Here is a 27,065-nt window from a genome sequence, read left to right on the forward strand (position 1 = left end):
CGATTATTTGATAACAACTAGGCGATGTCCCTTGTTTTTCCGTATTTGCGAACCAAATTTCCCGTATTTTTCTCGAGGAAATATGATCACTGTAACTCTTTCGCTTTATATGTACCCATATATAGCGTTGCACTTTTTTTTCTCAAAAACCGTTGCTATAACATTATTGGTAGGCTTACCATATTTGCTGAAGAAAAATGCGGGATAATGCTGATTATTGCCAAAAATGATGCAAAGCTACCAACTCATGTTAAAATCTCAGAAAAGTCTCCAACATGACAAATGTGAGACAAATAATTTTACTTGTAGTCGTAATCATCGTAATGTAATTTCTGAGTTGGGAAGAAAATTCCAATCGTTGATTCGAAGAATAAAAAGTCCATGGGCGGAGGTATGGGGGGGGGGGCAATGGTGTCCCAGCATCAAAGTTAAAACCAAATGATCTAGTGCAGTGGTTCTCAACCAGTGCTCCGTGTGCACTTCCCAGGGGCTCCGCGGCCACTCAAGGATAATAAATCAATAAATTTGATAAACAAACAAAACAAAAGAGACCTTAGGGTACCGCCATATAAATAATATACTAAAAAGGGCTCCTCGAGTTAAACAGGGCTCCGCCATAAAAATTATACACTGAAAAGGGCTCCACGAGTCAGAAAAGGTTGAGAACCGCTGATTTAATGTATTTGCTTGTATATGAATTGACATCATCACCATCATGCACCTCAGATTTTCCAGTCTATCTCCACCTATGGAAAAATCAAGTTGCCTTGATTGAAAATATGTGAAAAACCAAGACATTTTTTCCAAAAATTCGGACAGCCAGAAAAACATAAAAAACCGGGAGTGTCCCGGAAAATACAGTACATATGGTCAGCCTTTTCAAACCTTAAGTTGGTTATAGACGTCTTGGTCAAGCTTTTAAAGCATGTTGGTTGCTATGGGAGCGTGATAATAATGTCAAAAATGAGTTTACGCCCTTAAACTATGGTCTCATCGGAACAGTCTAAAAAATATTACAAATTGTGAGGAATATCGTGATAGAACTTCGTGTCATAGAAGCACTTGAAATCGATGGTGCGACTAGAACGAAGAGAGAGATGATCAAAGCGATTTTAGTAATTAACATCCAAGGAAAACCCAGGCTGATCAAGTTTTATCAGCATTATGTAATTTTAAATTTTATATACCTCAATTCGAATGCATTTTGTATTACAATAAAAGGTGTTAATATCAATAAGGTTCAAAATTAAAGTGTTCACATTATCTACTGGCAGCTGGTAATAGTTGCTGGATTTTTTGGAGATGATTGTAATATATATATTCCAGAACATATTACTCTAGTTCGGTATTGCAAAGGGAAACATAGGGAATCCTATTTTGCGTTGGTTAGTGAAAAAGAAAATATTTCACTTCTCATACCTAATATTTATAGCGACCTATCTTGAATTTTTTTTTCTTCGATTTTTTAGTAGCTTCCTAAGCATTATTGGGTAAATGACTTGCTTTTTTAATTTAAAATGTTTACAAACACGTCAAGTACGATTCCAGTACACTTCAAGCTTTAATGGTGGTCTCATCAATATTTTATTGTTTGCAATGACACCGTTTTGTGATAAATATGATATTTGTTACAGAATGGTGTTATCTTCTTTTGTTAAGTAATTCAATCACTCAATGCCAAAAGTTAAATCTTTATTTTGCAGTTTTGACACACAAGTATCTATAGCTTAGCACCGAAGCCTGTTTCTGTGCAAATCATTGCCAACACTAACGATATTTTCACTTTTGATGTTTATATAGTCAACACTCGATTTTACAAACTGATATTTTTTTACGAATGAGTCCTGGGATCTCTAACAATATGTATTTTCTTTCAACGTCTTTTCCACTTATAAAAGTAATTTTACAAATTTATTGTTAAAGTCTGCATGAGTTCGTAAAATCAAGCATCAACTTTGTATCATTAAACAGCAAATAGTCATGTGTCAGGAGCATTAATTTTTGTAAAATCACACACACACACACATTGAAAGTGAAATAAACTTCCCTATTAAGTATAATTAAAAAAGGATTTTTATTGAGCCAGTTTCATATTACTAAAACTGAAACTGACCATAGATTAGAGGTTTCCAATATTTTAGTTCACACAGAATCATTAATGGTCACACAACTGTATTAACAAACATGAATATTTCTTTAATATAGATACTTTTGTTATAACACAAGTGAAAATTTTACTGCTTTTGATACTGTGGTGAATGCATCAGTGGAAAGCTTATGACAGGAAACAGCGGTCACCTACCTTTTTGACTTGCTTTTTAGAATGAATTTCTTTGGCTGAGTCCCTTAGAGGACTCTTTTTTTTTTTTTTTTTTACTAAATTTTTTGCTTTCATTTTATTTTCCATGAGCAACTACAGAGCGCCTAGGAAGTGCACACAGAGCTTTAAGGGCTCCATATATCATGGGTTGGAAACCACTGCCATAGAGTATAACAAAAGAACCAGAGAAAGAGAGAGCTGAATCATTTTGCCAAGTGGGCTAGGCCAACCACATACCATAAAGCTCCTCTTTGTGGGCACGACAGAACAAAAAATTTATCCGTAAAACAGGAGTGATTGTTAATCAAAGGTTTGAAATACATACTTTTATTATACTAGGGATTATCATTATATGGATGTAAAAGAGGGGTGGTTGTTAAGAGGGATTTTACTGCATTTCTGTCCAACTATGGCAAAGTCTTGGTCTCAATCAATAAGAAAATAAGTTACTTCAAATTTATAAAAATATGCAGTATGGAAATTTTACCCCAGAATACTATCACAAGCATAGATTCTGAAAGCGGGGGCTAAGGCTGTTTGACCCCCCCCCCAATAAATTTCACAAGAGGGGCTGAGCCTGTTTGAACCTCCCCCCAATAAATTCTACGAAGGAGCTGAGCCCTCCCAATAACTAATGGACATACAATGCAAAACGCACCACTCCCCTTCCTGTGTAACTGTCATCTTTCAGCCCCCTTAACATTTTCTTCATGTCTGCACCTCTAATCATGGGTGACTTTTCATGCTACAAAAACTTAGAAAGTATTACGTTAAACAGCAGTGCAATGCAGGAACTGGTTATTCCAGCTAATCTTCCTTCAAGTGGTGTACTCTTTCTCTATCAAGTTAGTAAAAGGATAGAATCATTGCATGTGTGTTTTTTTTTTATTTGCATTGGGTGAAATTTCACCCACGATAGTGTTTACAACATTTTTTCGTCAAACTATACTTTGGTTTTTTAAATATATTTTTCATTATTTCCAAAGTCATAGGTGCTAATATGCAAATTATATGAGTAATAATAAGTAAAATAACTCTAAGAAAACAATTATTCTACCCTGGGGAGATGTTTTGAAAATATTAGAAGAAAAGGGAGCAAATGGGGTGGTGAGAGTAATGGACTTTTTTCAGGGATTCTGTTGTTTAGAGGGGAAATATATATATATACTTGCCATCTAAATTGCAAATAAAGATTTTCATTATCATGAAGGCCTGAAGGCTCAAGGCAACTGCTTTAAGTAATTGAACCAGCAAGAATAGATCCACATCAAGACATGGAAGGTGTCTCATGTTTCAAAAAAGTGACGAAAAATAGTTACAAATGTATAGAGTGTAGAGAACTTGTGAGTGGTGATCATGAGAAAATCTTGCTCCAATAGTAACTAGAGATGTCTTTGGTACAAAAGATTTTTTGTTTTTAGTTTACACATTTTAATAATTGAAAAATTTTTATTTGAATAAAAATGCCTTTCCCCAATAAGGAGAATGTCCTATGTCTGGCAGAAAGAAATCCAACTATGAGTACTTGAATGATAGCCCAACGATTGGGTATTTCCCAACCCACCGTATGGAGGATACTATCAGCAAACCAAATGAGTCCATACCATTTGCAGCACGTCAAAGCAGTGATGCCTGAAGATCAGGGACGTAGCCAGAAATTTCGTTCGGAGGGGGGGGGGAACCAAAGTGACAGAACAATGGATTTAGCCATCTTTTTCCCTTTTTTCGGTCATTTTCTCACATTTCGGGGGGGGGGGGGGGACCAGACCCCCAAGTCCCCCCCCCCTCGCTACGCCCTTGCTGAAGATTATCAACACCGGAGGCTTCTAGATTGCTGCATCTATCATGCCTGGACTTCTGCTGGGGTCATGTGAAGTGTATGAGTGTATGAAACTGTTGAATCAGTTGAAGATCTAGTCGCTCACATCTCTGCAGCTGCCGGGGAGATCCAAGATGCGCCAGGAATGTTACCAGAATGTTAGGGATTCCATGTGCTTGTTTATAGGGATGTGAAGATTGTTTGAGTGCTGGTGGTAGAAATTTCGAATACCTTCTGTAGTACGTGTGTTTTTGCCAATCCAAAACTCGTCATCAAAATGCTTTATGTTACACTAACGTGTTGCTGTTTCCGTTCTTGCCTTTTCTTCTTTTGACCCTAGGTCATGTAGAAGGCATTTTCAACCCTGCAATGCTATGTGATTCCGAATTGTCTTTGTTCCCCCTACCTCTCCTGCAAGTTTGTTGCACTAATAGTGAATCGCCCTGTAATATTGTTATAAATAAAGGGGTTAAAATGAGGGGTTTGTTTTAGTTTTTTTGCTTCATAATATGCAGTCACTTTGCAATAAGTGGAACTACAGTAACTCGACCATGTTAAGTTGAAAGTTTCAGAGCCAGAAATGTTTCTGTATTTTAGTGTTAAAAAATTGTTTTTTAACTTGAAATTCTCTTCTTTTAAGTCAAAATTTTCGGGAATGAAAGAAATTTAAAATGTTTGAAAGGCATTTGATTATTGTTACAATTTTTTAATGTGTGCATTTGTTTACTTACCACTTACATATTAACCTATTATGCATTTAAGAATTTTTTTATCAGATTTGTTAATTTTTTATTGTCACTTTTTATAAGCTTAACAATAAATAATTTTTTCTTTAACTGAAACTAAATTTTTCAGCCAGAAGACAAACAGCAGCAGATCATCAGAAAAATTTATGAAAAGATATCATCAAGAACTAGTGACATGTGTAATTTTATAGATAGCAGCAGGTACCAACTATACATCAAAGACATACAACAATTAATTCCATTGTTTTCTCTACACGTTAATTTTGTGAATTTTATAAATAATAAGAATAAAGCTTTTATAATAAATTTTATAAAAGCTTTGAAATACTGTATGATGGAGTAATAGATATAACTTTGTACAAGACACACTTTTTTTAATAAACATTTTGCGTGTATACTCAGTCAAACATTTATTTCAAGCATAAGGTTGCCAGAAATTCCAGATTTTTTCACCAGTGCCCACTGTTTCAAAAATTGCTTTCTGAGAACCAGCTTGATCCAGGTTTTTCCATACCCAATCAAAGACTTAAAGAATTTTAATTCTTTTTCAATCCTGTGACAGAGATCTAAATATTTTAAAATTTCATGTCTTATTGTGTGGTAGCACAGTACCTCCTATAGATAGAAGGCCTTTGCAGTCTGCTTGTAACGTCAGTAAGTAGTTCATTTTCCCTCAGAATATTCAGGGAAAAAAATTCCCTGCTCGTGCCAGTATCATCATTGTGAGGAAAAGAAATGATTGGGCTCAGAACTGGCAATTTCTACACCCCACATCCAATCACCATGCGGTATTTGTGAGCCAATCAGAAAGATTCTACGCCAAAATAAGAAGAAACTAAACAAAATGCCGTGTTTTAAAATGCGGAAAACTTGCTATGTAGTCTGAATGATGTTTATGGCAAACAGTGCAGAGGTCTTCTATTAGGAGGTGCTGGGTAGCACCTGTAAGATCTCAGGTATCAATAAAATAAGAGTTCTGTTTTAAAAACAGGTTTTCTTTCACACTAGTGATAGGAAATTCCTTTCCTTCTGCACCATAACGAATTGGGAAACAATGGTTCGACCATTTTTTTAAGTATAAAAAAAATTTAAGTAGCCTATCATTCAAGTCGTGTCCTGTTCAGTTTAGTATACATGCAAAATTTTGCGAACACTGGCCAAAAATTGAAGAGTTAAGTTTATAGCATACACAGGGTTGCAATTCATTTTATATGTATGTGTGTAGATTGAGACAATACCTTTTTACATATTGTAAATTTACAAATTGACCTTAGAAGTATTTTAGAATTAGGCTTGCTAGATGTCCGAATTTCTAATAATGAATTCTGGGATGTGTCCCAGTTTCTCAGTTGAAATGTTGGACAATTCTATGTAGGCGTATAAGACATGCCCCATTTCTCAAATCTACGTTGTAATGGAAAAAATACATATAAAATATTAGACATAAGCATGACTTATGGGAAGAACCAATGTTTTTGCTGCTGTGAAACAGTCTTTTACCTTATTATAATCTTGAGTTTTCTAGAAACTCTTTTTGAAAAATATTTGTGAAAACTGAAAGATATAATAGTAAAAAAATTTTTTCACTTCATTTGGTTAGGGAAGGGAATAGTTGCGTGATCATGAATAAATACACTGGTGAGCAAAAATTAAGGATGATGCTGAAAAATTAGCGTATCAGTGGAACGAGCATGCTGAAAGGATCGAAAGACCAATCAGAAGACCGACCGGGGTCAAGTACGGTAGGGCATGCATATATGTGCAGCATGACATAATGGGCGAGTGTCGGAAGTGTATAAAGCATGCTGGCGGTGTATGCTCAGCATTTCTGTGAAAGCTATTGCACGGTGTACATCAGCTTAAATGACCTCGAGTTGCTGCCTAAGTGTGATATGTCCAATAGAACCGTGTGAGTGTTCAATAGACACTCCTGTAGATGACATCTAAATGACTTTACTCGAGGTTGGATCATTGGGAAGTTGAAGGAAGGTTAAAGGGTGACTAGTGTGGCTCCTGAGTTTGAGAGCGCTCACAGCACCATTTCACGAGCTTGGAGAGCATTTCAAATGAGTAGTAGTTTAGTAGTGGTCGTCCAAGCACAACCACATCGCCGGACGACCGGTATATTGTCGTACATGTGAGAAGGAACAGACGGTAGACAGTGGGAGAAATTTCAAGACAGATGTAACAGACTACTGAACGACCGATATCACGTTTTACTGTAGCCAGGAAGCTGCACAATGGTGGTCTATTTGCACATTGACCAGAACGGTGTGTGCCATTAATGCCTGCTCATCAGAGACTCTGTTTCTGTGGTGCCAGGAACACAAGAACTGGACAGATCAACAATGGGGTTGAGTACTCTTTATGGATGAAAGTAGATTTTGTCTGACTAACGATTCTGGATGCATACACATCTGGAAAGAGCCAGGAACATGCAATAACCCCCCTCCAACATCATCGAAAGGGACCGATTTGGAGGTGGCAGAGTTCTTGTTTTTGGAGGTCATGCTTAGTACCCATACTGACCTTCAAATCTTCCAAGGTGGTTCAGTTGCTGGTGCTCGCTATTTTATCGAGGTTCTTCTTTCTCACGTGTGTCTTTTTAGAGGTGCTATGGGTCCTCAACTCCTCTTCATAGATGATAACGCTACAACTCATCATGCAAAGGTTATTGTATAGCTGTTGGAGAGTGAAGATATTCAACGCAATGATTGGCTGGCAAGGACCCCAGATCTAAATCCAACCGAACATGTATGGGATACTCTAGAGAGATACTTGGCAGCACATCACCAACCACCGTAAAGGATTCTGGAGCCACGATTGGTGCTACAACGGGAATGGGCAGCAATGCCTCAACAGCTCATTGACAACCATGTACTATCCTGCATGATGATGTAAATCCTGCATAGCAGTCAGAGGTGATCATATCCCTTACTAATGGCTGGATTTTCCTTGCCAGTCACTTGTCACATAGACATTTCAGTCTTCTGTTCAATTGTGCTTGAAGCTAATTTTCCAATAAAGTTCCTTTTTATCCTTTGGATTTATTTTTTGGAAAGTTTTATTTACTTTTCCCATGTTTTTACGTCTAGGGGATCTTATGGTATTATTTGTGTTGATTTGGAACACTTTTGCACAACGTTATATTAGAAAAACCATCTCGTCCTTAATTTTTGCACACCAGTATATATATATTTTTATGATGTATATATCAAGTTAGTCTTAATAAGTCTAACGTGAATATTTGCTCATTTCCACATGGGTAGTTTTATTTAGGATTGTTTGTTGCCAACTCATTTTGAGAAAATGTTTGTTTTATCCTTGAAAAGGGCTACTTCATAACATAACAATTTATTAGTTATTCCCAAGTGCCATAGAAAAATCATGACAAGCACAATGGTGCTTGCAGGCACTGGGTTGGCACACACCTATTTCATATAGAAATCATTTTGATAACTTCAACTTACTATGTTTTCTCATTTGCATATTAATTCACTTATGACTTCACTGTCTATTATTTTAAAAGATGAGAAGAAAACTTTTGAGGCTGTAATTTGAACACAAGGTGCTGTTGCATGGACATTCACATCCATACCTATATCATTTGGCGTTTCTTTACTCTTTCTTGTAACAGCCTGCTCAATGATTTTTTCAGACACCAATAAGCTCTGTTTGACATTGCACAATGCTTTCTAACATTATGGACCATCCTTCTTGATGATTAAATAGCCTATATAGCAGTAAATATATAGTATTTTATGTGATAATCAATGAGACTGTGAAGAAGCAAGATACTTTCAGTGAAATTTTGTTTTGAAAGTTTCACATAAAATAGTATATATTTACTGCTATATAGGCTATTTAATCATCAAAAAGGGTGGTCCATAATGTTAGAAAGCATTGTGCAATGTCAAACAGAGTTTATTTTGGTGTCTGAAAAAATCATTGAGCAGGCTGTTACAAGAAACAGTACAGAAATGTGAAATGGTATAGTTATGGATGTGAATGTCCATGCAACAGCACCTTGTGTTCAAATTACAGCCTCAAAAGTTTCCTTCTCATCATGAAATTACTTTTTTAAAGTAAATAACCCTGTAATACTCTTAAATTTATTACTATTAAATATTTTCGTGTTTTTGCGTAATATTTCAGTTTACTAGAAGAGCCAGATATTAAGTTGGTATATCAACAATATGCCACTTTGTATTTCATCTTTTGCATAGATTCTGCAGAAAGTGAGCTTGAAATATTGGACTTGATTCGGGTTTGTAGATTTCTTGAAGCATTCAATCCAATTATTGACGAGTGATTCAGTGATCTTGAATTTATATTTTAATGGAAAATATCTTTGCCTAGTTAGTTAAATACTTTTCCCTCTAAAACCTCTAAAAACCATGATTTCAGTGATATAAATTTCTTTCTGAACTCATTTGCAATATGTTAATTGGTCTAATTTTTCTTACTTTTTTTCAAGTGTTTATACAAAATTATTGATGCGCTGCATATATATAATTATGTTTCTATCATTGGTATAAAATTCAACTATGCATTGATATAACTATTTTTTTCAATTTAAATAGAATTAACCATTTAACCACCGATGTTTTATATGTGGGACATAATTTTTATTTGCAAAAATATCAGATAAAAAACTGGAAATTTTTTAATCCATTTTTATTGTATATCAAAATTGAAACAAGTTCAGAAATGCCAAGTCTATGCAAAATTTTTGGACGGAATTTTAAAATCTTACATTTTGGGGCATCTTCTACATTTTGATTAAAATTTGCCAAAATTTAAATTTTGAAGTAAATTGAAAATTATTCTGTGTGTGTCTACCACTGAATATATAAATCAAAGTAAATCAATTAGTTTCTTTGTACTATTACACATGAACATTCGACATGCGTTCAAAAATGCATGTTCCATTTATGGAATATTGCCATTTCGAGAGAATAGGATTCGCGGCCAGTATCTGATGTGTATTGGTCGTTTTGGTGTTCTTGTTTGAACTGTCGTTTATTTGTTAGAAGTCATCATTTGCAGAGGGGTGAATTCTGAGTAAGATGAGATTCTAGAATAAGTTATGTAGGTTATATTGTTTATATTTGGTGCAGTTTTTTTTCTTACACTCTTCAAATAGTTCTTACTAGTTAGTCAAACTGAGGTATATGCCTATTATCTGCTGTTAAAGAAAACAAATGCTGGATGAAGAAAAAATTTTCAAAAATGATTTCGAAACAGCAGCTGATGTATGGAGAATGCTTGATCTATTTTGTGATGATGAGGATAAAGTGTTAGCACTTTGTGAAGCTCGTGCTTCAAGATGATTTAAAGAAGATTGCCAATCCATAGTTTGGTATATGAATTTTTCTGGGCTGTGGCATTGCATCAAACTATTATACTTATGAATCATTGGCCTACATAAAAAAATAGTCATACGCTCATAGTCATAAAAGTTTAGCATTTCTTTGAACACGCTATCTATGTCATGTTGAATTATACTTAAAAATTACGAGAAACGAGTCAGGCGCCTGCATATTTCACAGTTATGAATTTCAAATAGAAGTTGCAAGTTTTCTACAAATAAAGGAGAATGAATATTCACCCAAATTCTCTCTTGTAACTGGAATAGAAATCAGATAACCTGATGGACATTATGTTATGTCTAAAATGCAAGGACAGTGTGCTGCATGCCAAAAAAACATTGAATATGTTGGCAAAGTGAAAAATAAGTTAATCAAAAAAGTGTTTCTGTCTTATCACAGACATAAGAAATACTTCGCAAATCATCAGTAAATATATATATTTTTAGATAAATAAAGAAGGTAATTGTTGTGAATTGGTGATATGAAGTAAAAAATTGCTTATTATTGCAATAATACAGAAATATCGCCATGCAAGTATAACTTACGGATAGCAAAAGTTTCTATCTTCACCTCTCCCCAAAAGCACCAATGTTCCATTTATGTGGAACAATGTTAAAAAAGCAAAGAATTTTTTTTCTTAAAATTTTAAATTGAATTTATAAATAAGCATGTAAAAGGACCCAGAATCCCAAATTTCAAAACAAAAAAATAAATCTGTTCATAATAGTTCAGCGTTTAAACGGTTAATAAACAATAGTTAAAAGAAATAATCAAAATTGGTATTTGGATTCAGCATTTTGTATTCTTCACTTTTGATTATCATTTCACCAAGCTTTTGTTAAGAATGTTCTCTTTTTTTTGGATCAAATCACTGGGGTATATAAATATAGTGTCATTCAATATATATTATATCTCTTTTGTCCTTCTTTAGAGTAAACTGCACATTAATAAAGTAAAAAATCTATTCATCTACAATTTTTTTCGTCATTCAGGTTTTTGTGGAGTCTTTAGACAGATGTTTTCAAAATGTGTGTGAGTTAGATATTCTGTTCCACTTTGACAAGGTAAGATTACCATTAAAATCACAGTGGATATATATTTTTCAAAATTTTATTTATTTTTAATTATATTTTGTCTTTTATTGTCTGGCTTGCATTTTTCCCCACTGGTAGGACTGGTAATTTTAACCTATGATTACTTTCAAGGTTAACAGAAATTTGGCTTTAGAAAAATCAACCCAGTTTTCATGTGGCACGATAATGACATCTTTTTCTCAAGGGATGAATAGAGGTAGATATAAAATGAAATAAAAATAAAGAAAGATCAATAGAAATTTCAAAATAGTGAAAGTCAGTAGCATACGCAAGATTTACTCAAGTTGGGGGAAGGGTACCTTGTTTTTCTTTATAACAGGTTTTTTTTTACCACAAAAAGTACTATAATCTTGACTATGCAGGGGGGAACCTTGAAGCTCAGAACTCTCCTTTTTTCAGATGCTAGTTATAGAAGTGGTCAAATCTAAACAGATGCTCAAATGTAAGAGCTATTGATGTTAATGGGACAGATTAAATTTTCCAGGAACAGTACAGGTGAAATGATTCAATAAAATATAAAATATTGTACATTATAAATATGCAGTCAAATCTTCTCAACACTAAAATGAAGAGACAAACAAGTTGCTTCATGTTAACCAAATTTCATGTTATTCAATAAAATGTAGAATTCTTTACTTTGACAGAGACTAAACACTTATTTCATATAAAACACTATGAATGTTTGGTTTCGTGTTAAAAAAAGTTTGAGTGTAGTAATAATAATATATAAATTTATAATAGGCCAGATTGACTAGTAAAAATTGACTTAATTTTATTTCAAATCGTAAATTAAAAAGAGGTATCATAACCACATTTAAGAATGATTAGTTTCTAAACCTGTGTCTATGAATGAAAGAAAAATTTCAGCTAGGGTTTTTGTATATGCTCATGCTGTTATGGTTTTGTATATGCTCAGGAATTATCCTTTCCCATGGTTTGTAGGTTCATTATATTTTGAATGAAGTAGTTCTGGGTGGTCTTGTTCAACTTCCAGATCTAGATAATATTGCAGCATTACACAGGAATCAAATCAGCATAGAGAAACAAGAAGTGAGTCTCATGGTACTTCAAACTATGAGTTTTCAATGATATAATTTTCATTATTGATCATATGTACATGTTTTAGCCTCTGATCTTAGTTGGGTATTATTCCTGTGTAATACCTGTTCCCGTGATGTTGCACTTGATAGTTAATTAAAATTTGAGGTTTTTTTAAAGCATTTTCAAAAATCTATGTTTGTTTAAGTTTTTACTCTTGAGACACATGCACACCCATGTCAAAAACTACAACCAGACAATACAGAGTAAATACTATTGACCTCCCAATAATTACACATGATTCCTTGTGAAAAACTACTGTAGGAAAGTGTTTTCCATTTTAGGGTCGCATGAATATTAAAGGAGTTATAACGTTTTGAAATTTTTGTGACATGTCATTTTACCAATGGTCAGTTATGCACCAAAAAAACACAGAACAAAAGTAAATTTTTCCCTCACCCTAAAGCAGAATGTTTTGTATTGGTCTGCAGACTGTAAATGTTCTGTGGTAAAAATTCCCATAATAGTGTGTATATTTTCTACACACTTTTCTTAAAATTCATCCAGATTGTTCTGCAGCAGCATTGATTGTTCTATGATATGTCACAGATTTCTGTATATTCTGCTTTGGGGCTTGGTTGTCATTTTTCGTAAATGTACTGAAATATTTAATCCCATTAGAAGCCAAGTTCGATCATCTTCTTTCATGATTGGCGCTTTTCCTTTTTGTGAAGAGCAATGTTATAACCTTGATTTTTCATTTCCTTGAGACCAATTCATTTTTATAATGCTGAAATGTTAATAAATTTACTTTATACCTTTTTACAAGAAAGATTTTGATGACTTCGAAATTTATTCCAGCCTGCATGTTTCATGCAGAACATTGTCATTTTTTCAGATGAAGCTTCATTCAAGGGCATATTTATATTTGTGGGTGGTTGCCCAGAGAGCTTCTTAGCAGAGACTTCAGGCTCTCACTGTCCTAGGCACTGCTAATTTTTCTGCCCCTTTGGGATGCTCTTATATTTCGTTTCTTAGTTTTTTTCCTGAAAAATTATACCTCCCCCCACCTTAGTGCTCAATTTTCAAAAATATGGTTTTGAATATGTTTTCATACACACACATAACATAAATGAGATGCCATAAAAATTTTAAACTGTATTTGTTAGACTTAATCATAATGATTTGTAACTGTGATCGATTTCATTCAACAAGCTTATTGTGTTAATCAAGTTGATTGTGTTGTAGACACAATGTTGTTGAAACTATGTTGTTCATATACATAGCACCTAAAGAATATAATAGATTGAATAACGAAATAAAAGCGGAAAAATCACTACACAAATTCAAAAAACTACTCATAAACAAAATCAACACACAATTTAATGATAATCCCATATACATGCATCTTTTTTTCTCTCTTTACGAATGTAATGTGAGGACAATATTATATCTTAATTATATACACCATTGGCCTGTTGTCAACCTCAATATATACTACACTATCAATATGCCCTGGACGGATTATGTAATCCCTTGGGCTAATATATAAATGGTAATATATATGTTTTTTTTTGTATATTGCATCTGTATTATATGTTGTAATATGTGTGTGTGTGCAATAAATTTCAATTTCAAATTACAATCAAAAGCCGTGGTGAAACCATAGCCCCCACAGTTAGGGCAGGGCCCCTAGACTGGGATCTTTGGCAGTCCCCCAAGCCAGACTTTTCACGGGCCCTTCTATAGTGAATTTATAGCATGAAAAAACAAAAAAAAAGATGATGATAATTGTCTCAGACCCCTGGGCTAGAGTCCTGTCAGCCTCACCCTTGTAAGGGTCATGGATGCAAAATGTGTCTTCAGAAACTTCTAAGTTGGAACTGGAAAAAAAAATCTCATCTCAAAATTGTTATAGTGAAACCTTTATTCATTTAAACGAGACAAATCAAATCAATCCAGACATTGCGCACAATTTGATTTGAAGCAAAAACAATTTTATTTTTGAGGTATAACAATGGTATACAGATTTGAAAAGTGCTTACACACACAAAAGGGAGGAAAAAACTTGTTTTTGCTCTCTTTAATTTCTCTTAGGGTTAATAGATTATTAGCCACCTTCGAAAACGTTACGTTTCGTTACGTTATACATTTGGTGAATTTGGTAGGATTATGGAGTGATGTAATCAGTTTTTAAAGTATTATAACTCCTTAATTATTGGTCAAATCAAAAAACTGAAAACATTTTTCCATATTCGTTTTTCACAAGAAATCGTGTGTAATTATTGGGCAATTGATAGTATCCACCCTTTATATATTTAGAAGTCAATTTTATACTGTGAACACTTACGCAAGCAAACACAAATACAGTCGAACCCCGTTATAGCGCTCCCCCCCACCCCGATTTTGCACCAAACCTGCTTAGAGCCAGAAATTTTCAGTGAATAAATCTTGCATTTCTCTGCATTACATGTGCTAAACCTTGTGATTTGATATAATGCCAAACTGGTTTTAGCGTCAGAATTCTGTAAAATTAATTTTAGTGTTAGATCAAGGTTCAACTAGGTTATGCTAGTGATGAAGCACCACTGTATGTTTGGGAAGTAATAAATAGGGATTTCCTCCCCAACATTTACAAGGAAGTATTCATTTTTAGTTTGATATACATCATTCATTCATCATATTGCTTCACACTTCTTCAACCTCCATCTGTGGAATTTTATTTAGTGTTTATTAAAAAAAAAAAGTTAATAGAAGTTTCTTTATTGCATTTAAAATGAATAGTTTCATTCTCCCTAATGAAATCAAAAATGTTGTATTAATTGTTGTTTTTTCCTTTGATAGGTACCAGTTTTTTATAGTTCAACACATTAGTTACCAGTTTTTTTTGAAGCTCATGCCACATCAGAAACTGAAATATTACAATATAATTCATTATAGTAATGATGTGTGGGATTCATTTGTTTTTTTTTTTGAAAGACTAAAATACAATTTTATTTTTTTAATTTAACCATGACTTTTAAAATTGTACCAAAGAGTTTTTAATACTTGGTTATCTATTTATTTACACATTTATTTATTTTTCTATATCCTGAGGCAATCAAGATCTTATATGAATGTTTTTGTCTTATAGAGCAAATAAAGAGTTTACCTAAGTGAACTTGCAAATTATTTCTAAAGTGTTTTAAAGGAGGAAAAATTTTGAGTTATCAGTCATAAATTGCCTCAACGCCAATAGTTTAAAATTGTGGGTGGAGAAAAAGAAAAATCATGAATCATATATATTTGTGCAAATACCTACCAAGTTTGTATTCTTCTGAATAATTTTTATATTACTCAATAATTTCCTTATGTTCTTTTGATTTGGGGTAAAGGGGGGGGGGGTGTTTATTATGGATTTCAGTTGCTGTTTTTAGCTGGCTCATTCATAATCGGAAACATACAAAGTTCAAACTTTTCACTTTAGCATCTCCGTGAAGCTCTTAAAATCTACACATGCTTTTGCTGAATTTTCTAAATGTGGACACTTCTTCTCAGGTCCTATTTCAGAAAAAAAGGTTATTGAGTATTTTTAAAAATACAGAAGTAAAATATTTGTTTGACAGTTTTTGGTCAAGAGATTTCTGGAAGGCAGTATTTCTTGACCACAGAACTTTCTCTTCTTCAGTGGCTCCACTAGAATTATCAGAGATGCAGCTTAGAAGTGGATTGTCTAGTCATGGTAGCTACTATCTATCTTTCAAATTAATTGCAAATTAATGTGATACACATTGCTGGAATGTTATGCCTGGCAAAAAGTGATTGTTCATCAAAGCAATGGATTATGATTCGTTGTTTTCATTTATCGCTCAGCACAATTCCAAGTGTTATGCAGACTTTGTAAGTTACATAAAAGTACTGTGACGAAAGACATAAATGCACAAAACAAAACAATGCATTACATACCCATTTTAATTCAGAAGGCATTAATATTAAATGGCAAAACTAAGAGAAAAAAGTGTTTGATCACTTCTATTTTGGGAAAATACTAATCGATCAGTCAATTTTATATGGAAGATCTAATATTTTGTAACTCCACATTTTGTTCCAGATGACAGCACATTTTGGCAGCACGTTACTAGTGGAATTTAGTTCCACAGTTGTCTCCCCAATGGCTTTCTTCAGTTAGACAGCATTAGCTGCCCTTCCAGAGTCTACTTCTATCTTCAACTTGTATCAAACATCCTCGATCTGGTTAATATTTTGATTGGTGGCAGGCCAGTCCAAATGTTAGCATTTCTTAGACAGCTCTCAATATTTTTCCTGTGATGGCAAGACAAATTTTCATCTTGTAAAGTCAGTTGAATACCCAAATCATTTGTCGACACCACAAATCAAAGAGGTTTATAGAATGTCCATGTGGACTTCTGAATTTACAGTGTAGAGTGTACTCCACAGTTTCTCCTAATCTGTGTTAGGTTATCCTAAGTCATTGGTTTTTATGACAAATTAAACTTTTTTTACATTCTATATCATTGTTTTTACATTTCACGTATCATTGTTTTTTATTTTCCTGACATGATATGAACAAGTTTTATATTTTTAGTTGGTCATTTGTTTTGTCATAATTTGACCTAATTGGTCCTTGTACCAAAAAACCAAAATTGAATCCAATCCATTAGTTAACATGCAACTCCAATTGGTTACTGAATAACAAAATTTAATTTTTTTCGTTGCATAAAATTGATCTTCCTTCTTCACTATAGCTGCAAGAATTAATTTATGAGTAAAATTACCTGTATTCAGGGCCATCTTAAGAGCATCATGGGCCCCTACACCTGGCAAATTCTAGAAAATTTCAACCGATTTTCATTTTTGTGAGGCCCCTTCTCTTGAGGCCCCGGGCAGTGCCCGGGTGGGCCATGCATTAAGACGACACTGCCTGCATTAAATGCAGAATTCTCATAAGAAAACATAGGAAAAAAATGAAAATTCCATGAGCAATGGAAATTTGTTTAAGCTGTTGAAGATTCTGCTATATTTGCAAATAAGTTACTACCAATGTTTTTTTTAACCTGTATAAAGTTTTATATTTTCAAGTTTGTCAGATGTGTAGATAACAATTTCTCATGTTAATAAAATTTTCAATATCTAGTGCTGTTTTGGATGTTTTCTTTAAACTCTGCATTAATTTGGTTTTTCAAAATTTAAGGCATGTCTTTCCTATCCACTGCAGTTGGACTTGCTCATTAGAAACACAGATACTGTATTATGAATTTTCACATATTCCCATTAATTTTATATTGCTTGTCCAGTCGGTACGAATATAACGATGTTCACATATAAAGAATATTTTAGCTGTTTTTTCTGACCTCATTATAAGCGGCAGAAGCGTATTTACAGGGGGGGGGGGGCTCAGAGGGCCTCGGGCTGCAAATCCGAAGAATGAGTGGGCAAGAAAATCAGTAGAATGAGAGAGGGGCAGCATTATTTTTATAGGTTACCAGGTGGCAAAACCATTAATCCGCCTCTGCCTAGGGAGAGGGGGACTAGATCAGTGAGTGACGAAGAAAGTGTGTAAGCATGTGATTGATCGAAAGAATGATCTTGAGAGTGAGGGAACATGTCAATGAGCAGGGCCGGTCTTGGACCTAGTGGCGCCCCAGGCTCAGATTCAGAGTGATGTGTCAGAGGAGGCAATTTTTGCAAGTCATTACTGTCCCGTAATTCATCCTACGATATTAGCAGACTCTATGCGTGGTGATCGTCCTCATCGCCCTCCCCCTCTCTTGGTTGGATATTAAGGGACGAAGAAGTCGGAAAAAAAAGTTTCTTCTAGAGAGAATGGGATTACTGCTATTTAACTAGTAAACAAACGAAAACCCCAACCTGTTTGATTTAATTACGAGATTTAAAACATTAAAAAAGCAGAACATCACACATTTATGCAGGATACTCATCACAAAGGATCTATCTTCATCATACTTATTTTAACTGAATTTTATGGTAAAATTCATGTTGTGCACGCATCACGTACGGGCAAAGCTGATAATAAAAGTGGTTAAATTAAAGTGAAATTACGTATGATTTCTTTCATATTTATAAGACTCATGAACTTCATTTGAAATTATCCCTTTCAGACCCAGTACTAAGAAACAGAAGGGGCAGGCAAACACCTGCTAAAGCACCGGGCCCTGCAACTTGGGCAGGCCCGTAACTATACTGAGGCAATTTGGGCGGTGCCCCTAGCCGAATGGGAGGGGGGCCGCTTGTAACTTCTTTTTCTGAGCATAATTTCAAGGAGACTCCAAGAAAAGACTGCTTTCGAGAAAGCACGCTACGGCCTTGGGAAGGGGCAGGGTCGTCTTAAGAGCATCATGCCCCCCCCCCCCCAGGCCAAGTGGTTTTTCTGTGTGAGGCCCTACCTAATAAATTCTAGAAAATTTTAACTAGATCTCATTTTCGTGAGGCCCATCTACTCTTGAGGCTTCCGGGGCCCCTCCCGGGTGGGCCCATGCGTTAAGACGGCATTGGGAAGAGGCAGTGCCGTCTTAAGGCATGGGCCCACCCGGGCCTCACAAAAATGAGATCTGGTTGAAATTTTAAAGAATTTGCCTGGTAGAGCCTCAGAAAAATCACTTGGCCCGGGGGCCCATGATGCTCATAAGACGGCCCTGGGAAGGGGTTGTTTTTTTTTCTCTCTGTAGATTTTTTTAACCTCAGGACTTCGGCTTTAATTTCAACGATAAAGCATAATTGAAAGTGAAAAGAAGCATTCCGCACGCGCGTTTGTTCATACAGAGTCTAATAATCACCGGTAAAAGTGATAAATGTTGCGAAATTTATCAAACTTACCAAGACGATTGATGTTTGTGAGACTTGTACAGAGCGAACTGTTCTGAAAAAGGAGTTCGATCTATGGTTCTATTATTTCGAATCTGCTCAGCTAATCGTAACTTCCAACTGTTCTTCCTACATCTTTTAATGGCAACAAAAGACCACTCAATCCGCTCCTGGAAAACCTCGCATTTCTCTCTTTCAGATGTTATCTTTCCATTTCCTAAGAACTTTTAGTTCTCAGGAACTCAGAACTTCTTTTTTTCTTGTTTCGCGGCGCCAATCCAAATGGTTTCCAATATGTTTCCCAAATGTTTTCCACTGTGCCTCAAATCGTAATTAATATTTAAGCTTACCTTACAGTTACAGGCAGCTAGATTAAGTTTACACTATGATTCGCATTCCCAAATAATGTACACTGAAGAGCCAAAAAAAACTGGTACACCTGCCTAATATCGTGTAGGGCCCCCGCGATCCCGTAGAAGTGCCGCAACACGACGTGGCATGGACTCGACTAATGTCTGAAGTAGTGCTGGAGATAATTGACACCATGAATCCTGTAGGGCTGTCCATAAATCCGTAGGAGTAAGAGGGGGTGGAGATCTCTTCTGAACAGCACGTTGCAAGCCATCCCAGATATGTTCAATAATGTTCATGTCTGGGGATTTAGGTGGCCAGCGGAAGTGTCTAAAGTCAGAAGAGTGTTCCTGGAGCCACTTTGTAGCAATTCTGGACGTTTGGGGTGTCCTGCTGAAATTGTCCAAGTCTGTCGGAATGCACAATGGACATGAATGGGTGCAGGTGATCAGACAGGATGCTTACGTACCTGTCACCTATCAGAGTCGTACCTAGACGTATCAGGGAGTCCCATATCACTCCAACTGCACATGCCCCATACCATCACAGAGCCTCCACCAGCTTGAACAGTCCCCTGTTGACATGTAGGGTCCATGGATTCATGAGGTTGTCTCAATACCCCTACACGTCCATCAGCTCGAAGCAATTGGAACCGAGAGTCGTCAGACCAGTCAACGTGTTTCCAGTCCTCAACAGTCCAATGTTGGTGTTGTCGGGCCCAGGCGAGGCGTAAAGCTTTGTGTTGTGCAGTCATCAAGGGTACATGAGTGGGCCTTCGGCTCCGAAAGCCCATATCGATGATGTTTCGTTGAATGATTCGCACGCTGACACTTGTTGATGGCCCAGCATTGAAATCTGCAACAATTTGCGGAAGGGTTGCACGTCTGTCACGTTCTTGCATGATCTTTTTCCGGCCGCAGCGATGTCGTAGATTTAATTTTTTACCGGATTCTCGATGTTCACGGTACACTCGTGAAATGGTCGTACGTGAAAATCCAAATTTCATCGCTAAATCGGAGATGCTATGTCCCATCTCTCGTGCGCCGACTATAACACCACGTTCAAACTCACTTAAATCTCGATAACCTTCTATTGTAGCAGCAGTAACCGATCTAACAACTATGCCAGACACTTGTTGTGTTATATAGGCGTTGCCGACCGCAACGCCGTACTCTGATTGGCTCCATATCTCTTTATTTGCATACGCATGCCTGTACCAGTTTTTTTGGCTCTTCAGTTTATAACATACTGGAAAAATTGCATGTTTTAATCAACTGACACACTATTTAATTAATAGACCTATTTGGTGAGACATATCGCTCTTACACCTAGTACCTTACCAAGGTGCAAAACAATGCTGTGAAGCATATCTTAGGGACAACGATACCAATGGAATAAAGCAATACATATTTTGCACCTCAAACTTTTTCTTAGTTTCAAAAACAGAATTGGTGGTGGGGAGGGTTATGATTGTGGAATATAGTTTGAAAAGCAGTTTAAAAAAATCAAATTGAATTTCCAACATACGTTCCTCATTAGTTTCTTGAAAGGGAAAGATGTCTTTTTAGAGTCCCGTTGTGGCCACACCTTACCAAGGCCTCCTAGACAGAGATACTGTCTAGGAGCCTTATAGGAGGCGTTACTGTTACTCACCGGGTACTTGGGACAAGATCCATGAAACTCCGAAAAGATGTTCAGTTGTGTATGTACGGTTTGTTACACTTTTCGACACACACACACACACGTTGCACTCAGGGGCGGGTCGAGACAAAATTTCTACCCGAGCGGGACCTATTTTTGGGCCCCCCCCTGACCTCCCCAATTAGAAAAAAAAAAATTGTTTCAATCACTTCGTTTTGATGCGTTCAAAGGAACAGCGATATTTTGTGTCATAACATATCACGTCGAATGTTTTTTTTTTTTGCCCTTTTACCTTGACGCTCCTTCTAGAGCGGGCAGAAATAATTTTCCAATTTTTTCGCCCTTTTACTTCGGACTTAACGCCCCTCCTAAAGCGAATAATTTTCTGTAATTTCTTTCACCCTTTTGCTCCAGATTTGGTGCTCCTACTAGAGGGGGAAGAAATAATTTCTCCTAACTTTTTTTGCCCTGTCTACCTCAGACTTGGTGCCCCTCTTACAGCGGGCACAAATAATTTTTCCTAACTTTTTTTGCCCTTTCACTTCGAATTAGACGCCCTTCTAGAGCACACCGAATTGTAATACTCCTCACAACACAGGAAAACACTTTGGCTCTCGTTAGTAGAAAAATTGGGTGACCACACAAGGGTGATTCCTCTATTATTTCTATTTTTTACTGCACAACAAAAGAGGAAACAAATTGCGTCTCCCCCAAAATCTCCTGCAGGGGTAAACGAAAAGAGCTCGAGAGAGAGAGAGAGAGAGAGCGTGTATTTATATCTGACCAAAATCGCTATGTACTGTACATATACAGTATAAGTACACTGCCAATCGATTCTTTTCTTTTCGAAAAATAACCGTAATATTATATACACACAAACCTCCAATTTTTTTCTCATCTCGGTCATTTTGCATGTATATTTCATAGTTATTTTTTTTAAATAAGTGCTTTAAAGATATTTTTCTAGTAATGTATATTTAACGCGTTTCGGTGCCCCTTCTCATTTCGCGCCCAGTGCAACTGCACCGGTCGCACTGCCCTAAGACCAGTGCCGTCTTAAGGCATGGGCTTACCCGGGCACGGCCCGGGGGCTTCAAGCGAAGAGGGGCCTCACAAAAATGAGACCTGGTTGAAATTTTCGAGAATTTGTTTGGTAGGGCCTCAGCAAAATCAATTGGCCCGGGGGCCCATGATGCTCTTAAGACGGCCCTGCCTAAGACCGCCCCTGTCAATGAGTATCCAAAAGCGTGACTTAGATTTATAATTAGTTTTCCACAAATACCCACAGTTTTTATAATTATGACAACTGATACACAAGTATCACTGATTTCGTTTTAATTATTCACATTAAAGTTCATGAAATGCAAGAAGCTGTCAAAAGAACAAGAAAATAGTAACAAAAAATATTTGATGAAATCTTGGCCAGAACTGGGGGGGGGGGGTGGCGACTGTCCCCTTTACCCCCCTTCCCTTCAACTTTTAATCCATGATTCAAGTCCGGTAATTAAGAGAAACAACACCCTGCAGTCAAGTTTCGAAACGAGATCCTATGAAAAACAGTTTCTGTATGAAAAATATACAAAGTTATTGCTGAGATAACAGTTTCGTTTAACAAAGGTTTACATGAATCTTATCACTATCTACTGAATTCGCCTGTTGAAAATCCAAATATGAAATGCTTGGATCTTTTCGATAGAGTAATTCTGTTTGTACTTCATCCTCACTGTTTATTACAACATTGGTTCTCAAAGTGTGCATCGCGGCTCTACGGTGAGCCGTCGATATTTATGTCTGCCGGTTCGGTGCTTTGAAGCGATTCTTTGTTGTGGGGAGCTGCGAAATGGGCAATAGCCGCTGGTGACAAAAGCTTGAGAGCCACTGGATTACACTAAAATTTGTAACGCACCACGTTTATTTAAGAACGGAGGCTATATTGACAATTATTATGGCAAGCACTAAATATAGGTAGTACTTTTACTCGCTATCTAAAGTGTAAAAAAAGAAGAAAATTCGCTTGCCTGGAAATTTTTCATCTAAGTAATACTACTTGCTTGTTTCGAAATGTGAGGCATTTGCTGCGCAGACGGTATTCGATATTCTATACTGGTGAAGAGGGCGATTTTTTAGGTTTTGTTTCAAAGGTGAATATTTTCAGAAAAAAAAAATACTATACAATACACAGCAATAAGGACAACAAGGTTAAATCGTAGCGAATTGGCGATGGCGATATAATGGTTCATTTGGTGAACTGAGTCGAGTGCAATAGAACATTGAAGGGACACCCCCTTCCCCCACAAAAATAGACTCGTCCATCAACTGGTGGACTGGTGCTAACCCCTCGGCCACAATCGTTTGCCGTGGTAATGATAGGCCCCTGTAATCATCCCACAAAAATATTTTTTAGGTTTTGTTTCAAAGGTGAATATTTTCAGAAGAAAATATTACTATACAATACACAGCGATAAGGACAAGGTCGAATCTTAGCGAATGCGATGGAGATATAACGGTCCATTTGGCGCTAAACGTGGTGAACTGAGTCGAGAGAGAACATTGAATAGACACTCCTTTCCCCCATAAAAATAGACTCGTCCGTCAACTGGTGGACTGGCGCTAGGGTTTCTCTTCCGGGATCCCACACTTAAAATGCACCCGAGCAGTTCCAGCGCTAGGCATGAGGCGGCCACCTAGGGCGGCATGACACTCGTTAATGACAACGTTTCGTGGACACTTTCTGTTTTTCTGAAATACTATTATGTATTTTCAGTTACTTTTAAACTTTCCTTGTAATACATGGGCAATTCCAGGCGCCTCAAGTGCAAAAGGGACTTCGTGAAGATGAGATCCAGTTAAAATTTTTGGAGAGTGAACTGTTAGGCAGGAATTTCTTAACAGGTAGAGGGCCTTAGAAAAGTCCCTTTGATGCTCGTAAGATAACCCTGCGTAGACCACCTATGTGTTGTTGTGGAAAATAAAGAAACAAATAACGACCGGAATTCTGCTTTAAAAAGCGATGAGTATATATAGTTCATTTATATTATTTCAGAAATATATTAACGGATTCTCAAAGTATGTGTGCTCGTGGCTCATCGCCACCCTTTTTTGAGGGACGTCTCAACGCGTTGGTGTATTGATGCGTACTTATTCAGTACTTAGTAGTGGGGTTTTTTTTACATTAGACCAGGGATTCTCAAACTGTGCGCCTCCAATCTTTATCATATGTGCCATGAAGCGGTGACCCTGACAAAAATTCTTCGAAAATATGTTTTGTTAAACAGCTCCAGGAAGCTGGCGGAGCTCGCGGATAATCATTGAATGGGGGAAAGGGGCACCTCGGGTATAAAAAGTGTTCGAGAATTCTCTGCATCAGGCTATTCTGGGCAGTCACGGATTGATGACGAAGCCGGGGGGGGGGGCACGGGTGTCAAAAGTTTATGAAACACTGGATTAATTGGAGGGGAGATATACGTGTCATGAGTTAACAAACACACCGGCCATAACTTTTTCCAGGGAATAATTTCTCCGATTCGGCACACTGCTGTATATGCATAATGATGAAACAAACAATGATTCATAGAAAAGAGACACTACACTATGAAAAAAGACTATGTTTCTGGAAAAGTCACATTTTAACGTAAAACTATGCACTATCACCGTATAATATAGAACAATATATTGTCGTACAAATATAGAAGACTATAATTTCCTCTCCCATTCCCTACATATCAGAGCGCTATTGACCCAAGATTATAGGTTTTTATTTACCCACCTTTAAGAAAAACTATTCCAGAACCCCCTTTTGGCCCCAAAATCTTGGGCTTTTTAGGGTTCAAAAGCTCATAGCAGTTTTCCACCTTTTCCTAGTCTTTGACTCTGCCCTATACACAAGCTACAAGCTAGTAGCTCTTGCCAAGGCACCAGCAGATAACGTGGCATTTCTAGGCACTATGAATCTAGCTAAGTCACCCATACATAAAGTAGTATTTCTAGGAGCTCAAGCTCTACCTAAGACACCCAAAGGAAAGGCGATACATCTTGGAGCTTGAATCCTAGCCATTACTTCATGGGTTCAGTGGTCTGTCCCCAATAGGTTCCCGTGCCTAATTTCTTCAAAAGGCGCCTTAGTCAATGCTCTTGGTGGCCCTTCCGAACAGAATGAGCTTTCGTGAACTCCATATCCTCATAGCTACGAAAGGTATTTCTAGGAGCTCTACCGAGAACTACCAATAGCAAGAGAAAAAAGTTACAGCTAGAAGCGGGCAAGATTCTGCCCTTTGATAAAGGTGGGGGAACAGAGGTTGGTCTGAACATGCTTCCAGATGAAGAGCTTGAGAGCAATTGTCAAAAATGGTAATGAAAACCTCAACTTTCTTTTTTCATTCTTTTCTTAAGGATTAGTACAAACCCAATCACTGTGAAACTGCAAGAAGCGCAAATATAAATGTAGATTTTTTCCCCCTTACTCATCATTTTAGTCAATGAAGGTAGAAAATGAAAAAGTCAATATTTTTCAAGTTTTTTTAAAGATCAAAAGTCATTTAGAAAAATAGGCGCCAATGTAGGCAAAATTTCGATTGGGGGGAGCGATCGCTCCCTCTGCTCCCCCCCCGGCTACGCCACTGCATATATCTGTTCTCTATACCAGGGTGAAGTTTCTCGCGGAACACTTGATAGTTCTAAGGCTGGCCCGAGGAACCCTTGGTGATGTTGTTGAGGATGTTCCACAGAACACAAAAAATTTTTGTATATTTAATCTAAAAAAAATGTATATCCTTACTGTTGTCCTAACATCATCACAGCCCCAGGGCAAAATTGGAAGGCCTAGGCAACACCTCTTAATTTACATATTTATTGTCATAAATCATTGTGCCAGATCTTATCGTGGAAGCTCCTATTCAACTGAGGTCCCTGCATGGCCCCCCACAAAGGGAGTGGGTCTGGCAGGGCTCCTGTCCGGGGCCCAGAAATAATTCTCATCAAAAGTGATTATATTTTTGTTTTTCACACTACAAATTCATATCAGAGGGGACCTGTGGAGAGTCTGACCTGGGGCCGACCAAAGATCTCAGGCTAGGACCTATTGTGGGATGTGGGGCCATGGGTCTCCGTGCCATATCCAGTTGAACTCATGGTTGTGATTCACGAGGCTGGAGCCCTGTCAGCCTATTGGGAGGCATATTCACGAATCAAGAGCTTTGATTATAACCATCATCAAAAGAAAGGCACCCACACAAGAACTCCGACGTATGGCTTTAACTGAAATAATCATGATGTTAATCATTGAATCATAGGGTGCTCATCTGAGTTGTCGGTGAATATCTAATGAGAGTAAGAGAAATCAAGCATCTATCCTCAATGGTTTGGGTGAGCACTATGACCCCTATAATGGTAATGCTGGCAAGGCTCTAGCATGGGGCCCGGGACGAACCTCATTGTTTTTTTACACTATAAATTTTCACTACAGAAGCCTCACCAAAGATCTCAGTTTTGAGAGGGGTGGTGGGGGAATGATGAGCATTGAGATGCTCACATAAAAAGGGAAAATGTTATTTTTACATGAAATGTGCACTTCAATTTTTTTTTCCAGAGATAGGGGGTATTATAGAGTACAGTATTACATATATTACATGTGAGAAAGACATCAATGCAGTAGAACCCCTTCCGCCACCTATCAAATAAAACTGTTTCAAGTCTGATTGAAATCAGCAACGAATTTCAAATAATTTGCCGCGTGAAAAAACAATATATGATATTAGTTAATATTTTATAAGCAATAATATTAATTAAATTATCAAGTTTATTTCAAATTTTAACAGCTGTTATTTGTTAATGGTAAATTAACATTATAAAATTTGTTGAGTGTAG

General features: G+C 36.6%; 1 protein-coding gene across 2 annotated transcripts; it reads left to right on the forward strand.

Moving 5' to 3' along the window:
• Positions 1 to 893: 893 nt before the first annotated feature.
• LOC149080248 (AP-3 complex subunit sigma-like) lies at positions 894 to 17,521 on the forward strand. 2 transcript variants are annotated; one of them, XM_089239336.1, is made up of 6 exons: positions 894 to 1,166; positions 4,995 to 5,086; positions 9,041 to 9,152; positions 11,250 to 11,321; positions 12,294 to 12,401; positions 15,234 to 17,521. In XM_089239336.1, the coding sequence occupies exons 1-6, from the start codon at positions 1,098 to 1,100 to the stop codon at positions 15,261 to 15,263; spliced, it is 483 nt and encodes a 160-aa protein (XP_089095462.1). In that variant the 5' UTR covers positions 894 to 1,097; the 3' UTR covers positions 15,264 to 17,521. The 2 variants fall into 2 exon arrangements, with proteins under 2 accessions (XP_089095462.1, XP_089095463.1); XM_089239337.1 differs by having other exon boundaries at positions 1,079 to 1,166; positions 4,999 to 5,086; positions 15,234 to 17,515.
• Positions 17,522 to 27,065: the final 9,544 nt, after the last annotated feature.

Source organism: Pholcus phalangioides, unplaced genomic scaffold (genome assembly GCF_987345545.1).
Source record: "Pholcus phalangioides strain wild (caught in Gottingen) unplaced genomic scaffold, Ppha-v1.0 ptg000011l_1, whole genome shotgun sequence".
Classification (NCBI taxonomy): Eukaryota; Metazoa; Arthropoda; class Arachnida; order Araneae; family Pholcidae; genus Pholcus; species Pholcus phalangioides.

What these genes read in the sequence shown, in the direction of transcription:
- LOC149080248 (XM_089239336.1), top strand. Translation starts at nt 1,098, where the DNA reads ATGATCAAAGCGATTTTAGTAATTAACATCCAAGGAAAACCCAGGCTG. An exon ending in TTCTGTTCCACTTTGACAAG is followed by an intron (nt 11,322 to 12,293) that starts GTAAGATTACCA and finishes CATGGTTTGTAG; the next exon opens with GTTCATTATATTTTGAATGA. An exon ending in TCAGCATAGAGAAACAAGAA is followed by an intron (nt 12,402 to 15,233) that starts GTGAGTCTCATG and finishes TTCCTTTGATAG; the next exon opens with GTACCAGTTTTTTATAGTTC.